This window comes from Danio rerio, chromosome 9 (assembly GCF_049306965.1).
Source record: "Danio rerio strain Tuebingen ecotype United States chromosome 9, GRCz12tu, whole genome shotgun sequence".
Taxonomy (NCBI): domain Eukaryota; kingdom Metazoa; phylum Chordata; class Actinopteri; order Cypriniformes; family Danionidae; genus Danio; species Danio rerio.
The window spans coordinates 29,075,001-29,098,474 of NC_133184.1; the positions used below are offsets into that span (position 1 = coordinate 29,075,001).

Consider the following 23,474-nt stretch of genomic DNA (forward strand, 5'->3'; position numbering starts at 1 on the left):
TGCTGAAGAAATTGTTGTCCTAAAAAACAAGCAAAAAAAAAAGCATAAAAAACATCTTAGATATACCGTAAGAACGACACATTAGAAAATTTTGGCGGTTTTAAAATCTTGACTTTGCCAAACTGTGATTTACCTTGAAAACGGTTTGTCGTCCCATGCTTAATGTAGACATAATGTTTGAATGCGAAATACAAATATAGTTTAAGCTACTGCTACACTGAATGACATTTTTCAAAGTATGAAAGTTATTACATTTTCTTTCATTAATTTACTAATTTATTCTGTTAGGACTGCGCTGTTTTGTGTTTCTGTGCGTTTGATTTGATTCTAGATTGGGGACGTGCCTTCAGTGCACCTGATGCAGGTCAGCGCCCTTATTTAAAACCCGGCAGAGAGTTCGTCGGGGCCGCTGTCCAGTCACTTGGTAGTTGGTCAGAGCAGCGCTCCAATTTAGGCATTAAGCTTCGTTTCGCATCCATATACTATCACTGACAACATTTACCGCATCCTTTCACTCGCATTTCACGCTGATTGAACATACTGATACTGATTTTTTGATTATATTATTTCAATTGATTTAAATAAATCTTCTTTTTGATTATACTTTGCCGTCTCGTCTCCCTCACTATGTTACATCCCTGAGCCAGGTGTAACAATTCATTTAAAAAAAATCAATTAATGGATGCATTTATATATAATATTCATTCATTTATTCATTAATTTTCCTTCGGCTTAGACCCTTTCATCAGAGATCACCACGGCAAAATGAACCGCCAACTTATCCAGCATATGCTTTACACAGCGCATATCTATCCAGTTGCAACTCAGTACTGGGAAACATCCATACACATTCACATTCACACACTAAGGCCAATTTAGTTTATTCAATTCACCTATAGATCAGAGCACCTAGACGAAACCCATGCGAACACGGGGAGAACATGCAAACTCTATAAAACATTATTAACCAACTATATATAAATAATATAAGAGAAAAGAAACAATACTAATTCTGAAATAAGTTATTTGAATGTGTACTAATAAAAATTAATTAACTAATAATTAACTAAATATACTGCCAGACCTGTTTAATATTAGGTAATAATGTAGAAAACATGCATACACATAAGTAAAATAATATATATAAATACTGCACAATTAAAATATAAATTCCCACAGACCAAAAACTCTCAGAAATACAAATAAAATGTATAAATAAAAACAAACAAAGGTATTAACCTTTTATAGCAACAATAATTAGTAAGAACCACTTCTGGCTCAATTAAATCATAAAAAAAAACAAATCAGTTAGTTTGATAATTGTATATTATTTTGGTATACAATGAAATACCAAAAGGAAATGACTCCCCTGATTATAATGTCATAGACAGTTTCAGTTAAATGATTGCTGCCAGTGATCTCTGAAAAACATTTTATACTTGATGGTTGTGTGTGTCTTATCATATAATTAGTTTTCATGACAGCAGTCTGCAACTTAAGCCATGCCTTAAAGTTACTTTACAATGTTCAAGAGGGTTTGGTTTAATCTCTCTTTTTTTCTGTCAACAAGATAAAATAATAGCAATGCCTGACCTTAAATGTCTTAGCAGTGTCATATAAACTTACTACATTCATGGCATTTAGTAATAACATATAGTAATAGTCTAAATAACATCACAGCTAATAAAAACAGCTCTGTGCTATCAAATGTTTTGTGTTGACATGAGTAGAGAAGTGCCTGTGTGTACATGTGGATGAAGTACCTCCTCATCATGATCTTTGGCCCATTGGATCTTCTCCAGCAGGTCACTGAGGTCAGATCTGAAGGGGATGTAGTGCACCCACGGCTGGAGTTCATTGTAAAAGTGCTCATAATAGATGGAGTCGTGTTTAAACACCACACTGTCTCCCGCAAGCAGATAAGGCAGTCTGTACGCCGCTACCGTCCCGTCCACATTGATCTGATACTTATACTGTAAATGGAAAAATGTACAAATAACCATCATTTAACTAACCTTTAACTAATACTCTGGTGGAAATTACTTTTAATTTCTTATATTTAGTTACTTATAGCAAAAATGGACCATCAAAATCAAAAGTGCAAAAAAAGAAATGTAATTAAATGAATAAATAAATAAATATGTAGTATACTGAAACTTTTGTTTTGTGTAGTTGATCACGCTACTAACCTTGAAGAAGTCAAAAAAGGACACGTGTTTGACAAGGGGTCCATAAAGGCTTTCATCGTGTTTGAAAAAGAAGAAGTTGGTTAAGGCGGCATCAAGCATGGCTGTGTTTGCTCTTGCAAGTTTGACCAGCTCAAGACGCTCTTTTCTGCTGTCTCGCCCTCTCCAAAACCCTTTATTTATCTTCTTCTCCCACACTGGACCTGTGTGTCCCTGAACAGACATCATGTCCAGACTTACTCTACCACAAAAGAAACAAATGACAAAATGTATTTAAATCAATTAGAATATATAACCAGTCAGAAGAGGAATATAATGTTGAATAGATTAAAGATTAGTTTAAATTGAATAGATTGTTATGTGCTAAAAGATTTTTAAAAAACTTTATACATTTCTATACAAACCACTATATTAACTGTAAACTTTTTTTTTTAGCAAAGATACATGACAATACATATCACAATGATGTGAAACGAAAGAAATGTATTGATAATCAGGGGAATGCAATTTGTGAAAATTCTACTGTAACACTAGATATATAGTTTTATTTATTCCTTTTTTATTTCTTTTGTTTGTTGAATTTTTCCTTAAACCATTTGCTTGACATTTTGCTATAATAAACCTTAAATCCCAGGGTTCCTTAAAAACCATAAAAACGTTTTATGCTGTTCCATAAAAAGTTTTATGTTAACTGCATTTTCAAGAGTCACACTTCAGTTGTTTTACCTGCCCATGGTCTCCAGTACAGACTCAGTGAGGTCATAGGTCGGCATCACGATGTCTCGTGTGTCATTGGAGCCGCACCATGAAAACACCGGGCTGGGATTCTGAGAGGCCCGTCTCTTCTCCAAGGGCCAGTCGCCCAAATTCACAAAAAACTCAATGTCTGGAAGCTTGACCTGCTCACACAACAACATTATTTATGGAAATCTTTCCTTTACAGATGTAGTAAAACATACATATTTATTTCTATATCTATCTATCTATCTATCTATCTATCTATCTATCTATCTATCTATCTATCTATCTATCTATCTATCTATCTATATATATATATATATATATATAGAGAGAGAGAGAGAGAGAGAGAGAGAGAGAGAGAGAGAGAGAGATGGGTGTATATATAAAGATATGGATATAATATTATTGTTTTCATTTAATTCTACATATATATAAAATTACACACACACGCTCACACACACACACACACACACACACACACACACACACACACACACACACACACACACACACACAGTAGAAGTCAGAATTATTATCCCCCCTGAATTATTAGCCCCCTGTTTACTTTTTTTTTTTTTTTACCCAATTTCTGTTTAATGGAATACATTTCTAAACTTAATAGTTTTATTAACTCATTTCTAACAACTGATTTATTTTATCTTTGCCATGATGACAATAAATAATATTTGACTAGATATTTTTCAAGACACTTCAATACAGCTTTAAGTGACATTTAAAGGTTTGACTAGGTTAATTAGGTTAACTAGGCAGGTTAGGGTAATTAGGCAAGTTATTGTATAGCGATGGTTAGATCTGTAGACACTCGAAAAAATATAGCTTAAAGAGGCTAATAATTTTGATCTTAAAATGGTTTTAAAAAAAATGAAAACTGTTTTTATTCTAGCCAAAATAAAACAAATTAGACTTTTTCTAGAAGAAAAAATATTATCAGACATACTGTGAAAAATTCCTTGCTCTGTTAAACATAATTTGGGAAATATTTAAAAAGATTAAAAAAAAAATCTAAGTGGGTTTAATATAAATAAAATCTTTAAATATATTTTACTGTTTTTTTATGGAGTTTACATTTACATTTTAAATTAAATCCTTAAAATGTTTTGGTAGAACAGATTTAATGTATATTTACTAGCATGAATAAACAATTTATTTGTCTTTAATAATATTAGCTAATTAACATGTTGTTGATTGTTCTTAACTCAAACTGCATTAACTAATTAATAAAACTTTGCATTTTAACAATGCTTTAGTAAACATTGAAGTATGTTTAATATAAATTTGTTATTAGCTAAATAAATAATGAACTAATGGAATCTTTTTTATAAAGTGTGACCAGTGTTTTGAGTTTCTCGTTACCCCCAGTTTTTTTGATATTTTCTTTCAAAGATTTAACATTAAATCATATGAGATTTTTGCTGCTACTGTTAAATGTAGTACAACCCTACCTAGAAACATTTCCACCAGCTTCAACTGGTAGCACAAGCCTTCAAAAATCATTCTAAATTGCAGGTTTGGTGCTCAAAAATTCTGCTTAGTTTTTCTGGGGAAATCTTGAAATTTGAAAAAACCAGCATCGAATTAAAACAGAAAATATTTTCTATAAATATTTGGTAACATTGCAAATGCATTTGCGCTTCATTTCAATAAGCGGAATCCATCCTTGCTTAATAAAAGTATGAATTTCTTCACTACTACTTTGGGACAATAGAACTAACCCATTCCTAACCTAAAATCAGCACTGTACATGTTTGAGTCTTTTTTTTTTTCTATGCCGGAAGGACTCCAAGTGTTCTGCAACACTGCCATCTAGTGGTTATAAAAACTAAATGTCTAACCAAGTACATGAACTTGTTTATTTATTCATAAGATTATTCTTACTTCACATAACTGATGAGCTTAAAAACATTCAAATGCATGTGCAGTAGCTGCACATTGGGCCAACACTCACCTTTCGAGTGAGGGACAGTAGGAAGGCATCCATGAAGATCCTAAATCCAACATGTTCCCCATGTGTTTTGATATAAACCTTCAATAAGAAAAAAAATAAATAAACACTTGACATCCTGATACATATCTGTCTTTGTTAAATGTTGGTTTAATCTGGAAATCTTCCTTCAGGGTTTAAGAAAATATGACATATCTTATGTCCTATCCTCTTCGATGTCCCCTTAAATTTACATTTATATCATCAAATGTATATAAATCTAAATTATTATTTACCCATTTATTCATGTATTTATTTCTTGATTAATTGATTTATTCATAATGCATATGTGCACCTGGTTGTTTTTGATCGTGTAGTGGCACAGGCTGTGACTTTTCCCAAAACGTTGAATGATCTCATGGGCATTACGATCTGGATCCACACTTTGAAATATAGATAAATCGCTTTCTATCTGAGAGAAAGAGGCCGGACAGTGCATGTTCTTCTCCCACAATGCACCATCAGGCTCTGGACAGTCACATGATTCATGATACACTGCACCTGGGCAAAAAAGGAAAAGGAAAAAGCTTCAATCTACAAACATTATGCATGCGTGTATCATGAAGTACTGTTGATTCTTCTGACCTCTGAGCACATATGGAGATTTCCCCACCAGCTTGTCTTTCAACAGAACCTCAACATGCAGGTCTGTGTAACTGGCATACATGCGGTACCGAACCAGAAAGGAGCCATCGTTCCTGTCTAAAATCTGGATCCAGATTCTGGCATATGGCTCCGTTGGAGAAGTAATCTTCACTTCAAAGGTGTTCTCTCCAGGAGAAGTTGTGAAACTGAAAATGAGTAATCAAAACAGCAAAGACATTATTATTGTAGCCATGATAAACATAAGCTGATTTCTTAACATGAACAAAAGACATGTGAATGTAAAGGTCACATACGCAAACAAGACATTTTTCAGTGCCCTGGGGAAAATTGTTCTGGGAATCTCCCTGGATTTTGTTATTTAATAGTGTAACTGATCACACAGCACAATGGATTCTACAGTGCAGTTAGGAGACAAGCATAAAATCATATAAGACTAGCATGAAATGATTTAATAATACTAATTTGTATTTTGGCAGATTTATTCAGGCACCTTCAATACACAGTTGCCTCAATTAAAAGGCTTTTATTGTCATTGTTCTTTAAAGAAACCACTTTAAGAATCAACAGATGAACCTGTTAGTATACTGTATGTGGCACTTTAGGTTTAAAACATGTATAGCATAAAATGGATTTAAAGTAAATTCATTTTTCCACAAAAAAAAAAAAATGCTTTTTAATAAGTTATTTAGAGTTCATAACATGTCAGGCAAGAGTGTTTATTTTATTAGACTTTATTTGTGTGGGTAGATTTCAAGGGTGGGTGTGATTTTGCAAAGTAGGATGCGATCCTGTGTTAATACCTATAATGATCCTGGAACAACATTGCTGTTTTAACATAAAATCAATGTAGGCATGGGTTGATAACCAGTTTTAAGGTTTACCACAATTTGGAAAGGTCAAGGTTTTAAAACCGCCACAATTTTCTATTATACCATTCCTACGGTATGTTGTTTTTTACTTAGACATTTAAAAAGAATATATTTTAGAGCAGTAATTACAATACTGCAAAACCGTGATATTTTTATCCAAGGTTATCATTCAGTCACAATCTTATACCAGCCCATGCCTAAATCAATGTCTAACTCACCCTAACTGTAAATTATTGCCAAATTCAGAAAGGATTAAGAGTTGAATAGCAATGATGGAAAAGCACATTACTCTAACCTTAACAGAAACTGTAAAGTTATCCCTCAAATCTGATTGGCTGATTGGAATATTGTTTCAGGATCAATATAGATGTCCTACTTAGAGAAATCACACTAACCATAAAATGTTTACTTCAGTAACACTCAGACAACAAATTCCCCAGTATAGCCTAACCTCTGTCTATTCTGAAGAATTCCATGGATGCTTTGTTCATATACAGTTGAAGTCAGAATTAGTAGCCCCCCTGTTTATTTTTTCCCCAATTTCTGTGAAAAACGGAAAGATTTTCAACATTTCTAAACATAATAGTTTTAATAACTCATTTCTAATAACTGGTTTATTTTACCTTTACCATGATGACAGTAAATAATATTTCACTAGATATTTTTCAAGACACTTCTATACCACTAAAAGTGACATTTAAAGGCTTAACTAGGGTAATTAAGTTAACTAGGCAGGTTAGGGTAATTAGGCAAGTTATTGAATAATGATGGTTTGTTCTGTAGACTATTGAAAAAATATAGCTTAAAAGGGGCTAATAATTTTGACTTTAAAATGTTTTTTTTTAATTATTATTAAAAACTGCTTTTATTCTAGTCAAAATAAAACAAATCAGACTTTCTCCAGAAAAAAATAATACCAGACATGCTGTGAAAATTTGTTAAACATAATTTGAGAAATATTATAAAAAAAAAAATCGAAGGCAGCTAATAATTCTGACTTCAACTGTATCATCCACCAGATGTATATCATATTTTTTAACTACATATTTGTATTATAATATGATAAAAGAAGATTCTTGACTCTGGTTTTAACCACGTTAATATTTATATTATAAAAGTGTACGTGAATTATAAACACTTTAATTACTTTTTAATACCATGTCTTAATGTACTGTGATTAATGAATAGGGAAGTATGGTGGTCAGTTGTAGATATTTTCAGTACAATCTTTCCTTTAATAAAAAGAACGTGAAAATGATGTCTTAATGTAGGGTTTGAAACCACAGTCTTTATTTTGCAGACAGATGTTTAACCACTAAGCCACAACGCCCCATTATGGTCATCCAGCAGGACTCACTTTGTTCCGGTGGTGTCCACAGTCTGTATGAAGAAGAAGCGAGCAGGAAGGACAGCGTTTGTCTCCAGTCCTGGACCCCACACCAAAGTTTTGCTCGCGCTGGGCGCTGCCGCTGCCTTTGATCTCCGCGTCAGGAAAATGATGCAAGACATCAAGAGCAGCAAAAGTTTCCTCAACATGTTTATGGAGAAGGGCTTTCAGTAGTGGACGCGTTCATTTGTCATCTCCTCCTCATCACAATGGCAACGCTCAAAAGAGCTCTGAATAAAACAGCTTAAAACACTAATAATACATGTTTTACCACATACTCACATTCTGTGGAATATCAGCAGCTCGGTGCAAACTAACCGTACGTTCACACCGAAAGCGGCGAGAGCGTCCAAGGTCGCTCTGGCCGCCCTGGCGACAACGCTGACTGCCTTCAGCTCCGGCGGCGAGAGCGTCAAAACTCGCTACACTGATCTCATATTTAAAGGAGCCGTTGCAGCATATCAGTTACATTCCTGCATAAGGCATGTTTTTAGCGTGAAAATGTTGCGCACTTTTTTATCAAATTCATATAACAATGGAATATCAAGTTGCGTGTGGTGTGGCTTTGCTCTATTTATTCAATATGTGTCCGTATGTCTGAAATATCCTGAAGCAGCAGTACTGTTTTGTACTGTCACATCGCGTGAGATTCCCGCTTTTTAAAGATAAATTTATATAACATTAATGAACATCAGTAACTCGCCAGTGACTTATTTAATGTATGTTCCTGTAAGAAAACATTGTAAATAATTGGAAATCCGGCGACCGCAATAATCAAACCCTTGGGAACAACTGTGGTCGGAACCAAAGTTCACAGGTCTGTGTTCCCTGAACTGCTATCAAGCAGTGGACGTCTTCATTCTGATTGCTTGCCGCCGAAACGCGTCATAGCTCATTACCATAAAGTTGACTTCATTTCAACTCTCCTCGACGCTCACGCCGGCGAAGACGCGCCGCGCTGCTCCTCGCCGCTTATCGTCGCCTATCGCCTCCGGCTCTCATTGAAAATGAATGACTTCCGGCTACTTTGACGCTCTCGCCGCTTTCGGTGTGAACGTACGGTAACCCACAGAAACACTCGTGTGAAAAATCTCTGTGAACGTGAATATGATTGGACGTTCGAACCTTGTGTACTATGATGCCACAATTTACTGGAGGGTGATTGGCTGTGTAATAGGAAGAGGAAAGACGCTTGCAAATGTTGCTTGGAGTCGGCGCTGTGTGTATTTGGTTGAGCGTAACGGATCTGTCAGTCACAATGTGCATATTATCAGCTACAAACATGACAAAAGGTGTTGTTACTAAAGTGAAGCTGTGGCGACCGCTGTCTTTCATTGAAGAGAACCCAGCAACAATGACGGTGGGGACTGCGAATTTACCATGACACATTCTTGAAGGATGGCTAGATACTGTAACGTTAGATGTGTTCTGGCTAATTTACGTCCTGGACATGAACACACATTAATTGTTTAATCTTCCAGGTTTTAAATAGTTTGTCCAAACTTAGCAAAAAAAAAAAAAAAAACATAAAAATACAAGGAATGTCACTGGTTATAACTAGAAGTAAAACTGTCATAAAATGTTCCATAGCCATTTTGTAATGTGAATAATCAGTTAACTGGTATGTAATACGTAAAAAGTCACTTTAAATAAAACTAATCTAGATTATATGTTATCAGTTTATACTCAGCAAGAGTTTGTAGTTTATGTAGCAATACTTATGGTTTATTATCCATTGGTCACTAACAAACAATTTGGAAATCATACAGAATATGAGCAAATTGCACCAAGATCAGAGAATCTAAAGTTTGTAGTGAGGTTCTGTATGGAAACACTGCCCAATCTCTTTCTGGGTTTTCTTGAACCTCATCAGGCATTAAAGGAGATTTAGAGCTGTTACTTGAGGTCAAAAAAGTTTGACCAACATGTATTTGAGAAGCATTACATTGTTCATAGCCTATAAAACGGCCATTATCAAATATGCAATCATAATTTTCAGATTTAATTTTACACAAAATGGCAATACTCTTAAATATTAAAGTACAAAAAAAGAAAAAGTAAATAATAAATATATTAATAGTGATTACTCTAAAAAAAACAATGGGGTCCTGCCACAATTTTTGATTGTCTGGCCCCCAGGCATCCAAGTCTAGTACCAGGACTGTTACAGTGCATCCGGAAAGTATTCGAAGCGCTTCACTTTTTCCACATTTTTTAAGCCACAGCCTTATTTCAAAATGTATTAAATTCATTTTATTTCCTCAAATGTTTACACACAATACCCCATTATGACAATGTGAAAAAAAAAGAGTTTTTGAAATTGTTGCAAATTTATTAAAAAGAAAAAAGCTGAAAAATCACATGTACATAATTATTCACAGCCTTTGCCATGAAACTCTAAATTGAGCTCAGGTACATTCTGTTTCCATTGATAGGACGTCTTGAGATGTTTCAGCAGCTTAATTTAAGTTCACCTGTGGTAAATTCAGTTGATTGGACATGATTTAAAAAAAGCATACACCTGTCTATATAAGGTCCCAGGGTTGACAGTGCATGTCAAAGCACAAACCAAGCATGAAGACGGATTTGTCTGTAGACCTCCGAGACAGCATTGTCATCCGTAAGTGGAAGATTTTTGAAACCACCAGGACTCTTCCTAGAGCTGGGCAGCCATTTAAGCTATCTAATACCATCCCTACAGTGAAGCTTGGTGGTGGCAGCATCATGCTGTGGAGATGTTTTTCAGCAGCAGGAACTGGATGACTAGTCAGGATAGAGGGAAAGGTGAATGCAGCAATGTACAGAGACATCCTGAATGAAAATCTGCTTCAGAGTGCTTTTGACCTCAGACTGGGCTGACAGGTTATCTTCCAGCAGGACAATTACCCAAAGCACACAGCCAAAATATCAATGGAGTGGCTTCACAACAACTCGTGAATGTCCTTAGGCCCAGACCTAAATCCTTTTGAACATCTTTGGAGAGATCTGAAAATGGTTGTAAAGCGTCACTTCCCATGCAGCTTGATAGAGCTGGAGAGGTACTGCAAAGAGGAATGGGCAAAAATTCCCAAAGACAGGGAAACGCTTGCCAAGCCAAGCATGTGGCATCATATTCAAAAAGACTTGAGGCTACAATTGCTGCCAAAGGTGCATCAACAAAGTATTGAGCAAATGCTGTGAATACCTACGTACATGTGATTTTTCAGGGTTTTTTGTTTTTAATAAATTTGCAACAATTTCAAAAAATCTTTTTCTCATTGTCATTATGGGGTATTGTGTGTAGAATTTTGAGAAAATAAATGAATTTAAAACATTTTGGAATAAGGCTGGAACATAAAAAAATGTAGAAAAAGTGAAGTGCTATCAATACTTTCTAGATTCACTATTTGTAGTGATGGCACCATATGCCTGATATTGCAAAAACAAACCAGTCTCATGATGTTGTGTACATCAATAAATGTTTATTTCAATTTGATTTGCATCAACATATTTTTCCATTTTGTTTTCAATAACCTCTATAACACTACTAGAATATCGATAAGAACGAAAGGTGGCATAATCCATTTAAACAAGACCGACGTTTGCTGCCTTCTCTGAAGGTATCAGAGGACCAGGTGTTGGGGTGGAGGGAACTACAGACCTACAGAACTTCAGTCAGAATATCAGACACGGTACCATCTTTAAACAGGTACGACATTCACAGAGGAATATCCAAATCACATAATTTAGTTTGATGACCATGTCGCTCTCCTCCAGGTTGAACTGTACATTTTCATATAAAAACTGAGAACATACAAACAAAACACCCTGTCTGTGAGAGTCAGTTATTACTTATTTTGACACTGAAGAGGAATCATTGGAGAGTCGGTTGAACAAATTTAATGGCAAACATGAACTTAAACCCACTGGTTTCTTCAGCAGAGACCATCTTTACATGGTTTTGGCATCTTGAGTGTCTTGTTGAGTCCACATCTTCACATATGCAGTCTTCTTTCCTTTATCATGAGCTATTATTTCAACATAAATGCATAAGAAAAAAAATAATATTGCGTAAGAGCCCAAGTTTGACTAACGGTTGATGTGTTTCTCGTGAGCCTTGAGTTTGTATTTCAATGCACAACATTTACGTTACTGAGTAGCAGCTTGTATATACAAAGCCAAATGGGCAGAGGCATGGACTACAGAAGATATGCTGAGATTGTTACAGTAAAGCACTAGAAGGTCAGAGGTCATCAGAGGACAAATCATAGAAACACAACATAAGTCTCAAATACGATTCTGGAAGATTCAGCTTACACTTAACACTAATTCATGCGCGAACCGCAGTGCGGCTCACTCACGTTGATCTTTCCAGACACATATTCAAAAAGAACAAAAACATAAATATTCATCAGTAGTGCCCACTGATTGGTCTAAACACCATTTCCACTGTCAATTGACAACCAGAAGACACAAGCGAACAATCGTCAGACACTAAAGGTAGAAAACAACATTTTGAATCGTAATATTGAGTGGAAAAAAAAAGGAACAAACAAAAATCATCCATTATTCAGGAATGTGAAGGATATCTCTCCACAATGCATTCAGACTTTGGCAGAGAAATCAGAGGTCGTTCACTCCTTGTCCTCAATGAAGTACAAAACGACGCACAATCTTTGTTACACGTGCCCAAAGGCAACTGAAGAGACTAGAAACAAACTAACAGGCCAGCTGAAATTGAGCTTTGATAGTAAAACAAACATCATGACGAATTAGAAAACAAACCGAACGGTATTTGTACTTTCACAGACACGCATGAAGAGCCAACCTTTTGGTTTGAACTTGGCTGGCTTGTCTTATCTACACAGATAAAGAGCCCAGAATATCAACCACAGACGAGTTAATTCATCGCTAGTTTACAGTTAAAGATACTTCACCCATCTAGAATATGGCACGTTAAGTATTACGTAGGAGAAACACGCTCGAAAAGGACCTCACAGACATACACTCGTCACGTGGCGCCAAATACATTGTACTACTCACACTTCTAAAACCATGTCACGTCATACGTCTCTAGGAGCGGGTGAAGTACCTTTCGGAGACGGATTAAAAAGTTGGTTGTGGTGCTTTTTTCGAGCTAGCAGCAAAGAAAACGGAAAAAGTGTGTGTTTGTGACTGAGCGTCGTGGGTTTGGCCAACTGAATTGCCATCGGCCTGATTTGCATTCCAGAGTGGATAAATTGGTGTCAAATGTAACAAGACATGAGTGGTAAATATTCTGAAAATATACATCGCTGAAAGAAACAGTATGGCGTCATTAAAAAAAAAAAGAAAACATTTTGGCCTTATAGCAATGCAGGTATACATTTTTTGTTTATATATATATTTGTTTGCTATTTTAAAAAATATAAAGTTTTTTGTCATAGTTTCTATTATTGGCTTAGGTTATTAAATAAAAGTTTGTTAATCTTTTATTTACCTTTTGTTTTAAAGTAACATGCTGCTTTTTAATATGGCAGTTTTACGTTTTTATAGGTCATCCATTTTGTTTCATGCACTCTTGTTGATTTCGTAACTTTCCCATTATCTACACGGCGAGAGTCAGTTTACTTGTTGTGAGGAGACCCTGGTCAACCCCTGTACATAAATGAAGATGTCGTCGGATTTACATTGTGGGTATAGAATTCCTCTTACTCTCAAATACTAATGGTACATCTCCCAATATCGTGATCTGGCCTTTGCCTTTTTAACCTCTTTAAGTCAGTCCTGTACACAGACAGAAGAGAATCTGAACAGCCCTTAAGTCCCTCTTGGTCCATCAGTCTTGCTCGCTCTGTCTCTTCTCTTTTAAAGAGTGAAAGTCCAAGTACCAGAGTTGCGCCCTCTTGTGGCACGACAGTGAAACACGCCTCCAAGAGGACCCTCTAAAACTGATACCACTTCTTGTCTTTGCATTTAAGCATTAGCTGTGGAAAAAAAGGAAAAGCAAAACATTTAAACATGTGCATTAGTGCTTTTACTGTATTTCATACTTCTCATTCTTTTGTTTTCCTTCATACCTCATGAGCGTGTTTAGAGAAAGTTTCTGCGCTGGTCATCATCAGAGCAGTCCTTTCTTCTAGCTCCCCTAACCTCTGTCCTCTCTCATCCAGGGCGATGCGAGCTCGAGCCAAATCCCCAACCACTCCGCCTGCTGCCGCCTTCATGCCCTCTATACCACCTTGTCCTGGGATGTGCTGTGCCAGGCTGCGTGATGCCTTACCCGCCGATGCCTCGCCAACTATTTAACAAGAGAAAGCCAAATGCATCAGAATCGGAAAGAAAGGTAATTTGATTGACTTTGAAGGTGCCATGGTTGTTGGTGCCAGACAGGCTGGTATAAGCATTTCTGAAACTGCTGATCTACTGGAACTTTTGTATTTTTGCAATGAAGGATACGAAATGGAGATCAAGTGAGTGGGTATACTGTAGCTAAAATCCTTGGTTGATGCAGGAGGTCAGAGAAGTATGACCAGACTGGATAAAGCTGACGGAAAGTCAGTAATGAACTACACTCACCGGCCACTTAATTAGGTACGCCTAATTAGCACTGGATTGGACCCTCTTTTTGCCTTTAGAACTTTCTTAATCCTTTGTGGCTTAGATTCAACAAGATTTCAGAAATATATTTTGGTCTATATTCACATGATAGCATCACGCAGTTGCTGCAGATTTGTCGGCTGAACATCCATGATGCAATTCTCCCATTCCACCACATCCCAAAGGTGCTCTATTGCAGGGGTTCCCAAACTTTTTAGCCCGGGACCCCCAAAATGATAATGCTAGTGACTCGCAACCCCCAATATCCTCTGAGGTGTTTATAAATACAGAAACCTTGCATGCAATGGCGCGTACACACACACCAATAGACCCAAGTCTATTCTTTGTTTAATTTTTTAAATGTATGTCAGTGCTGTAAAGAGCCAGAAAGTTTAACCTGGAGTTAAAAAAACAATCTGCTGCATCTGACGCTATTGCTGTGTCTTTAATATAATGCAATTACCCCAGGGGTTGCAATCCAATATAACTAGTAACTATAAGCTACTATAGTAACTATATAGTATATAGTAACTATAAACAACTATTTTTTCTCTTCAGTATGTTATGGATAAAATATGGTCATTCTTATGGTTTAATAAAAATAAATAGATTTTTGGAAATCACCAGGTGACCCCCTTCATTGTCCCACAACCCCTCAGAGGGTCCCGACCCCCACGTTGAGAACCACTGCTCTATTAGATTGAGTTCTGGTGACTGTGAAGAAACCATTCTGAGATGATTTGTGCTTTATGATATGGCTTATTATCCTGCTGGATGTAGCTAAAGAGCGGGGGAGAACACAACCAAAAATCACCCAGCTATACAGTCCAGACAGCCAAGCTGTCTGTATAAACACACACACGGCACCAAGCACACAAATCTCTCGCTCTCTCTCTCTCTCTCTCTCTCTGTCTCTCTCTCTCTCTCTCTCTCTCTGTCTCTCTCTCTCTCTCTCTCTCTCTCTCTCTCTCTCTCTCTCTCTCTCTCTCTCTCTCTCTCTCTCTCTCTCATACGCGCGCGTGCACACTAACACACACACACACACACACAAGCACCAAGCAGACACATCTTTCTCATTCACATAGCAATATCCGTGATATTGCTAGACAGCCCGCTCCCGTCCCAAATTAAACCCGTTACCGACCGCTCCCGCAATTTATTCGGAAATTTATTCCCGCGCTGCAGAAAACTGGCGCGGGGACTGCCGCGGGAATGCTGACCTCTACCACGGAGCTCTATAAACAATGCAGCACGCGTCGCGTTTTTAACGTGACTTTGCACGCGATAAGAGAATATAGCCAGTTAACCTGATACAGTACACGCGGTTACAAGTAACAAATCACAACTAAATACATTTGCAAGCTAGAGTCAACGAGGCAACAACTTTAATCGCAAGTACTTACACTTGAGAAATGGAAGAAACCCATCCTGACGTCCATCAGTAAGTTACTCTTTACTGATCCTTCTTTTAACAAACGCAGATGAAGTATTCTTTGTAGCATGTAGCTTCCAGAAGTTTCCAGTAGTTTCCAACTGCTTGGCTATAATGCTGATGTTTCATCTTTGGGTAGAGACTCGATATAATATCCATCTGCAGTGTGACTTCAATCGACCACTATGTTTGTGTGCGTGTGTTTGTGGGTGTGCGTGTGTTTGTGGGTGTGCGTGTGTTTGTGGGTGTGTGTGTGTGTGTCTGGGTTTCTGCGTCAGAGGGCGGAAATCTCCCGGGTTTGCGCGTGCACGTGAATAACTTGGTTTCGTTCGTACGTCATGGCGAAACACCTAATGACTCGGTATCAAGGCGACTCGTTTGAAGCACTGTGAGTCGACTCTTTTATAGATGAATCAACCGTTTTAAACACTGTATTCTTACAGATTTAAGCCTTAGCTGGATACTTCACTTCACTTAGAGCTGTGTTACACACTACATGGAGGGGAATTTTCAAAAACCCATAATATGGGCTCTTTAACAAACAGTTAGACAGTTGTACCTAATAAAGTGGCCAATGAGTGTATATCCACTTGTTACAACCAAAGTAAACAGTAGCAGTGATTTCTGCTTTAAAAGCATCTGCTACATGGAAATTGGAACCCTTTACAGTTTTTTGTTTCAAATCAATGGTTCAATATCTGCAAGGTTACAAGATTTTAAAAAAGGGACTTTGATGCTTTATAACTGTTTCAAATGATTTAGAAAATTCAATGGTTTTCTTCTGGGGAGGCGATCTGTGCAATATTATAAAACTCACATGATTCACATCCCCAATTTCAAATCACTGAACAGATGTCACTGGTTTTACCTGATTTCAGATGAGATTTACTTTGTTTGTAGACATTTTAGTGAGACATTTGTAAAATGAAAGCAATAATAACTAATAGTCTATTCTTGGCCTGTTTAGCAGAGCCTACCAATGAGCAAACACACCTTGAAATTTTATAAAAGAAGACATTTAATTAGAAGACTTTTAATTTAAAATAGTTTTGACTGGAGTTTTTGTGCCATTTACATGGTTCTGACCACCAAGCGTCCCTAGCGTAGCGTTTTGAACTCTTTGAATGAGTTCAATTGTTTCATAGCTTTGAAAAGCTTGGTTTCTCACATAATGACTAAACAAAAGATCATTTCTCAAAGCACAACTCAGAGTGTTGAAACAGATGGGCTACAGCAGCAAACGTGCACACAGATGCCACTAATGTGCCACTAATAACAAGAAACTGAAACACTTCTTACCAAAACTGGACTACAGAAAAATGATAGGGTCTTGATTTCTATTGCAACATCTGGTGTAAACAGCTTGAAGGCATGGATTTATCCTGCGTTGTATCAATGGTTATTATACAAAAGATTTTTTAGGCCTTCATTGGGACACCTTAACATCAGCTGAGCATTGTTTATTTGTCACAGCCTACCTGAGTATTGTTGCTGATCAAGTTTATCCATTTATTACAATAGTGGATCTTTCCTGTTACAGCCAATAACGCGCCGTGTCTCAAAACTCAAATCTTAAAGTGGTTTCTTGAACATGACAATGGGTTCACTAAACTCAAATGGCCTTCACAGTCACAGATCTAAATCAAGTACCAATTTCAACATGTTTGTGATGTGGCTGATCAGCAGAATTTCATCATGGATGTGCAGCTGACAAATCTACAGCAATTGGGTGATGCGGTATGGGAAAAATCTCTGAGGAATGAGGAATAAGACCTTGTTCAGTACATGCTATGATACATTTTTGCTAGTTTTGAAGGTAAAAAGATGTATATTACAGCAGGGCCGGAGTGGGACTCTTTTTCAGCCCTGGAGTTTCAAGCCTCAGACCGGCCCACCTCAGTTCACCACTGACTATATTAAAATAAGGTCATTTTCCAATTCAGTTTTTAATTACACTATCACGTCTTTTTTTGAGAAAACAGCTGTTTTAGAACTTCAAATGTTCAACAACCCTTACAGTATTATATGTCTTAACAATAAAAATGAAAAAAAAAAAATTATTTCGACGAGTACAGAACCCGGGTCGGCTGTGTCATAATCTAATGTGCTAACCACTGCACCACAATCCTGCTCACGGGGCTAAGATAGAAAATAGATAAAAAGAGCAGAGCTGACGTAAAATAATGAATAAGAAGGCTGTGAAGTAAATATATAAATTATTTTTAAAAAGTGTGACTGCTGAGAGCAACAGATTCTGGAGCTAGGGACACCGGCCCTCGCGGCCAAAAAACGGACCGGCCCACCGGGAATTCTCCCGGTCCTCCCGATTAGCCAATCCGGGCCTGTATTACAGCAAGATATAACTAATAAAGTACCTAATTAGTCTATTTGATTCTCTATGTCATACATCAATGTCATAATAACTTCAATGAGTTGTAGTCTTGTGAACATGTTTCTCAAATTGATACAGAAACTGATGTCAATTATCTGAAAGTGCTGATAATGATAATGGGTGTTACATTTGAGACACACACTTAAGGTGACAGCTGACCAATCAGAATACTCAGAGTATTTTTCAGAATTCAATTTGGGTTTTCATACAGACTGGGAAAAGAGGTGCTGCAATACGTCATTATGTATGGAATGCTGTTTCCAGGCTTCCAAGCCTCAATAGTATTCTTTACAATTTTAAGTTGGAAGCACTTATCAGACCATCTTGAGAATACACATATGATGTGCTCTTTAAGATTCAGTCACAACATTCACAGTATAGAGTTGAATCATTCTCTGCCCATTTCAGATTTTAGTAACAATATAAAGTCTACAATCTTTATTTTTTATAATAAAAAATGTAGTTATATGAGAGCTAATACTTCACATCTGATAGCATTTAAACCAGTGGATTATAATGCATTATGTCAGACCTAACAAATGAATGATTTACTGTTTAACTTTAAATCTATTCACTTTATATGCCAATGCCAATCAGACAGTATTATCCTATTCAGCATAATCTTCAAGTGCTAAACTCAACTCAAGTACAAGAATTTAGTGTGGTAGTAAAAAATATGCACATATGAGAGAGACCGAGAGAAAGAGGGGGTGAGGGGGGCTTGATAAATATATGCACACTCACATAACTCCTCTCTGTCGAAGGTTTGGGCATTGCCACCAAAAAAGCCCTTAAGAAAGCCACGGTTCTGAGCCTCAGGGGTCTCGATGGGTGTAAAAAGCTCCCCTAATGTCTCCTGCAATTAATGAACAGCATATCAAAAGGTTTGAAACAAACCAGTACAAATAATAGAATGAAAAAGATAGCTAGTTCAAAATCCCACCAGCAGATGTCAGTACAGTTACATGTTGTACAATGAACAAAGATTTAACTTTCTATCTTGAGTGCTTGATGGGCAGTTAGAAAAGAAGAGAGGCTATAGTTTGAATTGAACTACTATGGTATGCTTACAGAATACTAAGCAGTCCACAGTGAACAGTTCAAACAACAGTGATGTATGCCACATTGTAGTGGACACTAATAATAGCAGCAAGCCTTTCAGTCATCTTCTGATTTTCCTTTTCAATTTAGGCAAAAACTTATATTTTTATAAATAATTAATTTCAGGCTTGAACTATATATATATATAGTTGGCGTTTTATTTCACTGTAGCGACCTCTGATTAATGAAGGGATATATACATAACTGTATATTATGATAATATATAATAGACAGTTATGTACATACATACGTACATAACTATAATATAATAATATATAATAGGGATATATAATAACTGTATATATACAGTTGAAGCCAAATCCATTTCCCAGATGATGTTTAACAAAGCAAGGATATTTTTCACTGTATTTGCTATTATTTTTTTGATATTATTATTTTTTTCTGTCTGGAGAAAGTCCCATTTATTTTATTTTGGCTATAATAAAAGCATTTTTTATTTATATTTATAAAATATGTTTAGGTCAATATTATTAGCCCCATTAAAAGCAATATTTTTTTGATTGGCTACAGAACAAATCACTGTTTTACAATGACTTGCCTAATTACTTTAACTTGCCCTAGTAAACCTAGTAAAGCCGAATACTAGTATCTGTTAACTAGTATCTAGAGAACCGTTTAAGCTAAATACTAGCATTTAAAAAAATATCTATTAAAATATTTTTTACTGTTGTAATTGCAAAGATCTAAGCAATCAGTTTTTAGAAATGAGTAAACCCACACGCAATCTGTGCACATAGAAATCTACAGATTTCCACAAATTTTTATCCCCTCATTTAATCTATTTTTTTACTTATGTAATTGTGTGATTTATATATAAAATTTATATTTATTCTTTTTTATTATTAATTTCAGTAATAATATTGACTAATATGAAATAGTTCTTATGATTTATGTACAAAACAGTTTGTAAAGTAACAATTTATGTTTTTTTTAGTAAATATATGGTAGATATAATATATGAGAATTTTGCTTTGTTTACCAAATAAGTGGATCTAATTAGATTTAAAAACATTAAATACAAGTAAAAAAAGATATTATTTTTTAATTCATATATTAAGTTTTTAGTTTTGATACTCCCAAAATAATTTTGCATAAATTCACAAATTTTTTACAAAATTCTCAGCTGAAATAGCAAAAAATGTCAACAGAATAACTTTGGATTCTTTATAATAATAATAATAAGATGACATCAGAAAAATAATATACTGTAAGAACGATCATTAAACTATAATATCACAGAAAATCGGTTTTGCCTGCTGAAAATAGTGCTTTGCCATCACCAAAATACTTTTTTGTTGTTTTATTTACAAAAAAGTCAAGTAATTTTAAATTGGGCTCAATTTCACAATGAAATACATGAAGCCTTGGTGAGCACAGGTGCTTCAGGTTGGCAGTTCAATGCATACAAAAAATTTGCATACTGTGCACATAGCACACACTGCAAAAATAGAATGAATAGTATAGCCGTATTCTATTTCCATCCGAACCAAAAACAGAAAAGACAGAATGACAACCTGTGTGGCAGAAATTACAGCCGAGATGCAGCCGGGCTCAGCTCAGCAGAGCTCAAAGCATCCATGACAAGCATGACATTTCACTTCAATAACCACCTTCAGCATGCGCGCACACACACAAACACACACACACACACACACACACACACACACACAAACACAAGGCACAGCCACCTGTAGGTTGACACACATCTCCTGGCTGTAAGTGATTCTCTGTATCTCGGTGGGGGAGCACAGATACAGCGCCTGCCCTCCGTTGGTGAAGCAGAATGTTCTGGCAATGCGCATGTCTGTTAACGGCAGGTAACTCACATCTAGCAGAGGCCGTAAACTGGGAAGGCTGTAAAACATACACACATGTAAGATAAGAGGCTTAGAAAGTGCATTCCGATATCCTTTGTATCAGAAATGGCAGTGAAAAACAGAATGAAGAATGCGATGCTTAAAATATTATAGTGCACTGAAGGTAGGATTTAATGTGAGCCAACAAAAGCACAGCGCAGCTTTTCTGGCTAGAGGTTTGGAGTTTATTGAAGGATTGAGCTGTTTTCTGTAATCTGGATTAAGCTGAAAAAAATCAATGGAAAAAAAGTTCCTGAGCTGGTATTAAAGGAATGTTCAGGTTAAACTTAAGTTAAGCTGTATTGATTGAACCTGTCAAATTTTGTCGATTATTAGAGGAAGACATTTATACTCGTCCCTTACTTTGTAAAAAAATGAGCTAACATTGCGTTTACAGTAATGCACTTATAATGGTAGTCCTTACAGAGGGTTTAAGAGCTCATGTCTTGATAATGCATTTACATTAGTTATTCTGTACAGAAAAAAATGCAGTTTAAAAAATAAACAAATCTTATTACAGAAAAAAAGATTTTACATTTATGACAGTTAAAACTGGAAATAAAAGTAATAGCAAATATGAAATGTATACTTTTAAATGTATTTTCTTGGTCCAACAGACATTTATAGTTACATATTTTGTTAATGACAAAAAGAAAAGAAAAGCACAACAAGCCAAAAGACCACAACATAAATTTTTTATTGTTGTTATTTCTAAACTATTTAAATCAATATTTAAATATGATTGTTGTTACTTCTATACTATTTTAATCAATAGTAAGTAATGTGTTTTTATATAGCGCATTTATTGTGTATGGCCATAAACCCAAAGCGCTTCACAATCATGAGGGGGTCTCTCAACACCACCAGTGTGCAGCATCCACTTGGATGGTGTGACGGCAGCCACAGGACAATGGTGCCAGTGCGCTCACCACACACCAGCTATTGGTGGAGTGGAGAGACAGTGATAGAGCCAATTCGGTGGATGGGGATGATTGGGAGGTCATGATCGGTAAGGGTCAATGGAGGGAATTTGGCCAGGACACCAGGGATACACCCCTACTCTTTTCGAGAAGTGCCATGGGATTTTTAATGACCACAGAGAGTCAGGACCTCGGTTTAACGTCTCATCCAAAAGATTTTATTCAATATTAAATAGAATTGAAATATTATGATTTTAGCATTTACTTCGAATTATTCTGTTGATCAACAAACACATTTTTTCAAATCATTTTGTCAATGTAGGAACATAAATTTAGATTATTAAAAATTTAATTAGCATTTTCTGCTATATTAAACTAGCATTTGTTTAGACTAGAATAGGACTGCATGATTAATCGAAAAAGATCGCGACCTCAATTCAGCCCTACAAACGATCTTGATCCTGCTTTTTTATGATTTAAGGCATAAAGGTGGTCGCACAAGTCTTCACATTGTTTTATGATGTTAAAAGTGTCACATACTGTATCTATAAGATATAAAAAATGTTATTTCTGTCTTAACGTAATGATGTATTCGCGGCTGCAAAATCACACATGAGCTGACGCACTGTTTGTTTACTCGGTTTACCTTCTTTCCGATGAGACGTTAAACCGAGGTCCCGATTCTCTGTGGTCGTTAAAAATCGAGAAAGAGTAGGGGTTTAACCCCGGCATCCTGGCCAAATTTGCCCACCTTCCTCTGTCTATCATGGCCTCCTAACTATGCCCATATCATAATTGGCTTCATCCCACTGTCTCCTCTCCTCCAATCAGCTGGTGTATGGTCTGCCGCAATATGGCTGCTGTCGCGTCATCCAGGTGTATGCTACACATTGGTGGTGGATGAGTAGATTCCCCCAATGTGTAAAGGGGTTTGAGTGTTCAGAAAATTGCTCTATAAAATGTAAGGTAATATTATTATTATTACTACCAAGAGGACACGTGCATGCCCGCCGTTTACTTTAGTGAATAAATTCTGCATAGGCTGTGAAAAACAGGTAATAAAGTTAAATTAAATAAAATAATGTTCATTTTGTTGCACAGAGCAATTGTTTGGGAGCTGTGAGGGAAGTATGATTTGCATGTTTTTTTTTTTTTTCTCAAAGTGATGGCAGCCATGTCATGAGCGCACTTGACAGTGAAAGTGAAATCAAAAGTGTGCACATTGTTTAAAGGATCATATCTCATTTTAGAGTTATGATTATGACAAGCATTTGATACGTTTTCCTCTATAGCGAACACAAAGTGTTGTGCATATGAAAATAAATGTGTAACAGTGTCAGTATATCTACTCTAGCCTATATAATGTTGAAAATAATGCAAAAGGGAATCTGATAATGACAATT

At 36.2% G+C, this 23,474-nt stretch overlaps 2 protein-coding genes across 30 annotated transcripts in view; both read right to left on the minus strand.

The window, feature by feature from the left end:
• Positions 1–8,026, minus strand: part of poglut2 (protein O-glucosyltransferase 2) — a 12,294-nt gene extending 4,268 nt beyond the window's left edge. Inside the window, 7 exon segments of the mRNA NM_200931.1 lie at positions 1,764–1,973; positions 2,190–2,427; positions 2,913–3,085; positions 4,894–4,971; positions 5,225–5,430; positions 5,515–5,720; positions 7,762–8,026. Of these exon segments, the coding sequence (NP_957225.1) occupies positions 1,764–1,973; positions 2,190–2,427; positions 2,913–3,085; positions 4,894–4,971; positions 5,225–5,430; positions 5,515–5,720; positions 7,762–7,940 (1,290 nt within the window). The 5' untranslated portion in view covers positions 7,941–8,026.
• A 3,208-nt stretch (positions 8,027–11,234) lies between these two features.
• stxbp5l (syntaxin binding protein 5L) overlaps positions 11,235–23,474 on the minus strand; it is a 235,801-nt gene continuing 223,561 nt past the window's right edge. For 28 of the 29 annotated variants that reach the window (XM_073912154.1, XM_021478738.3, XM_021478740.3 and 25 more), the window contains 4 exons: positions 20,984–21,149; positions 18,918–19,029; positions 13,830–14,050; positions 11,235–13,736 (listed from right to left, as the gene is read on the minus strand). In XM_073912154.1, coding sequence (XP_073768255.1) covers positions 13,695–13,736; positions 13,830–14,050; positions 18,918–19,029; positions 20,984–21,149 — 541 coding nt within the window. In that variant the 3' untranslated portion in view covers positions 11,235–13,694. 29 annotated transcript variants of the gene reach the window in all.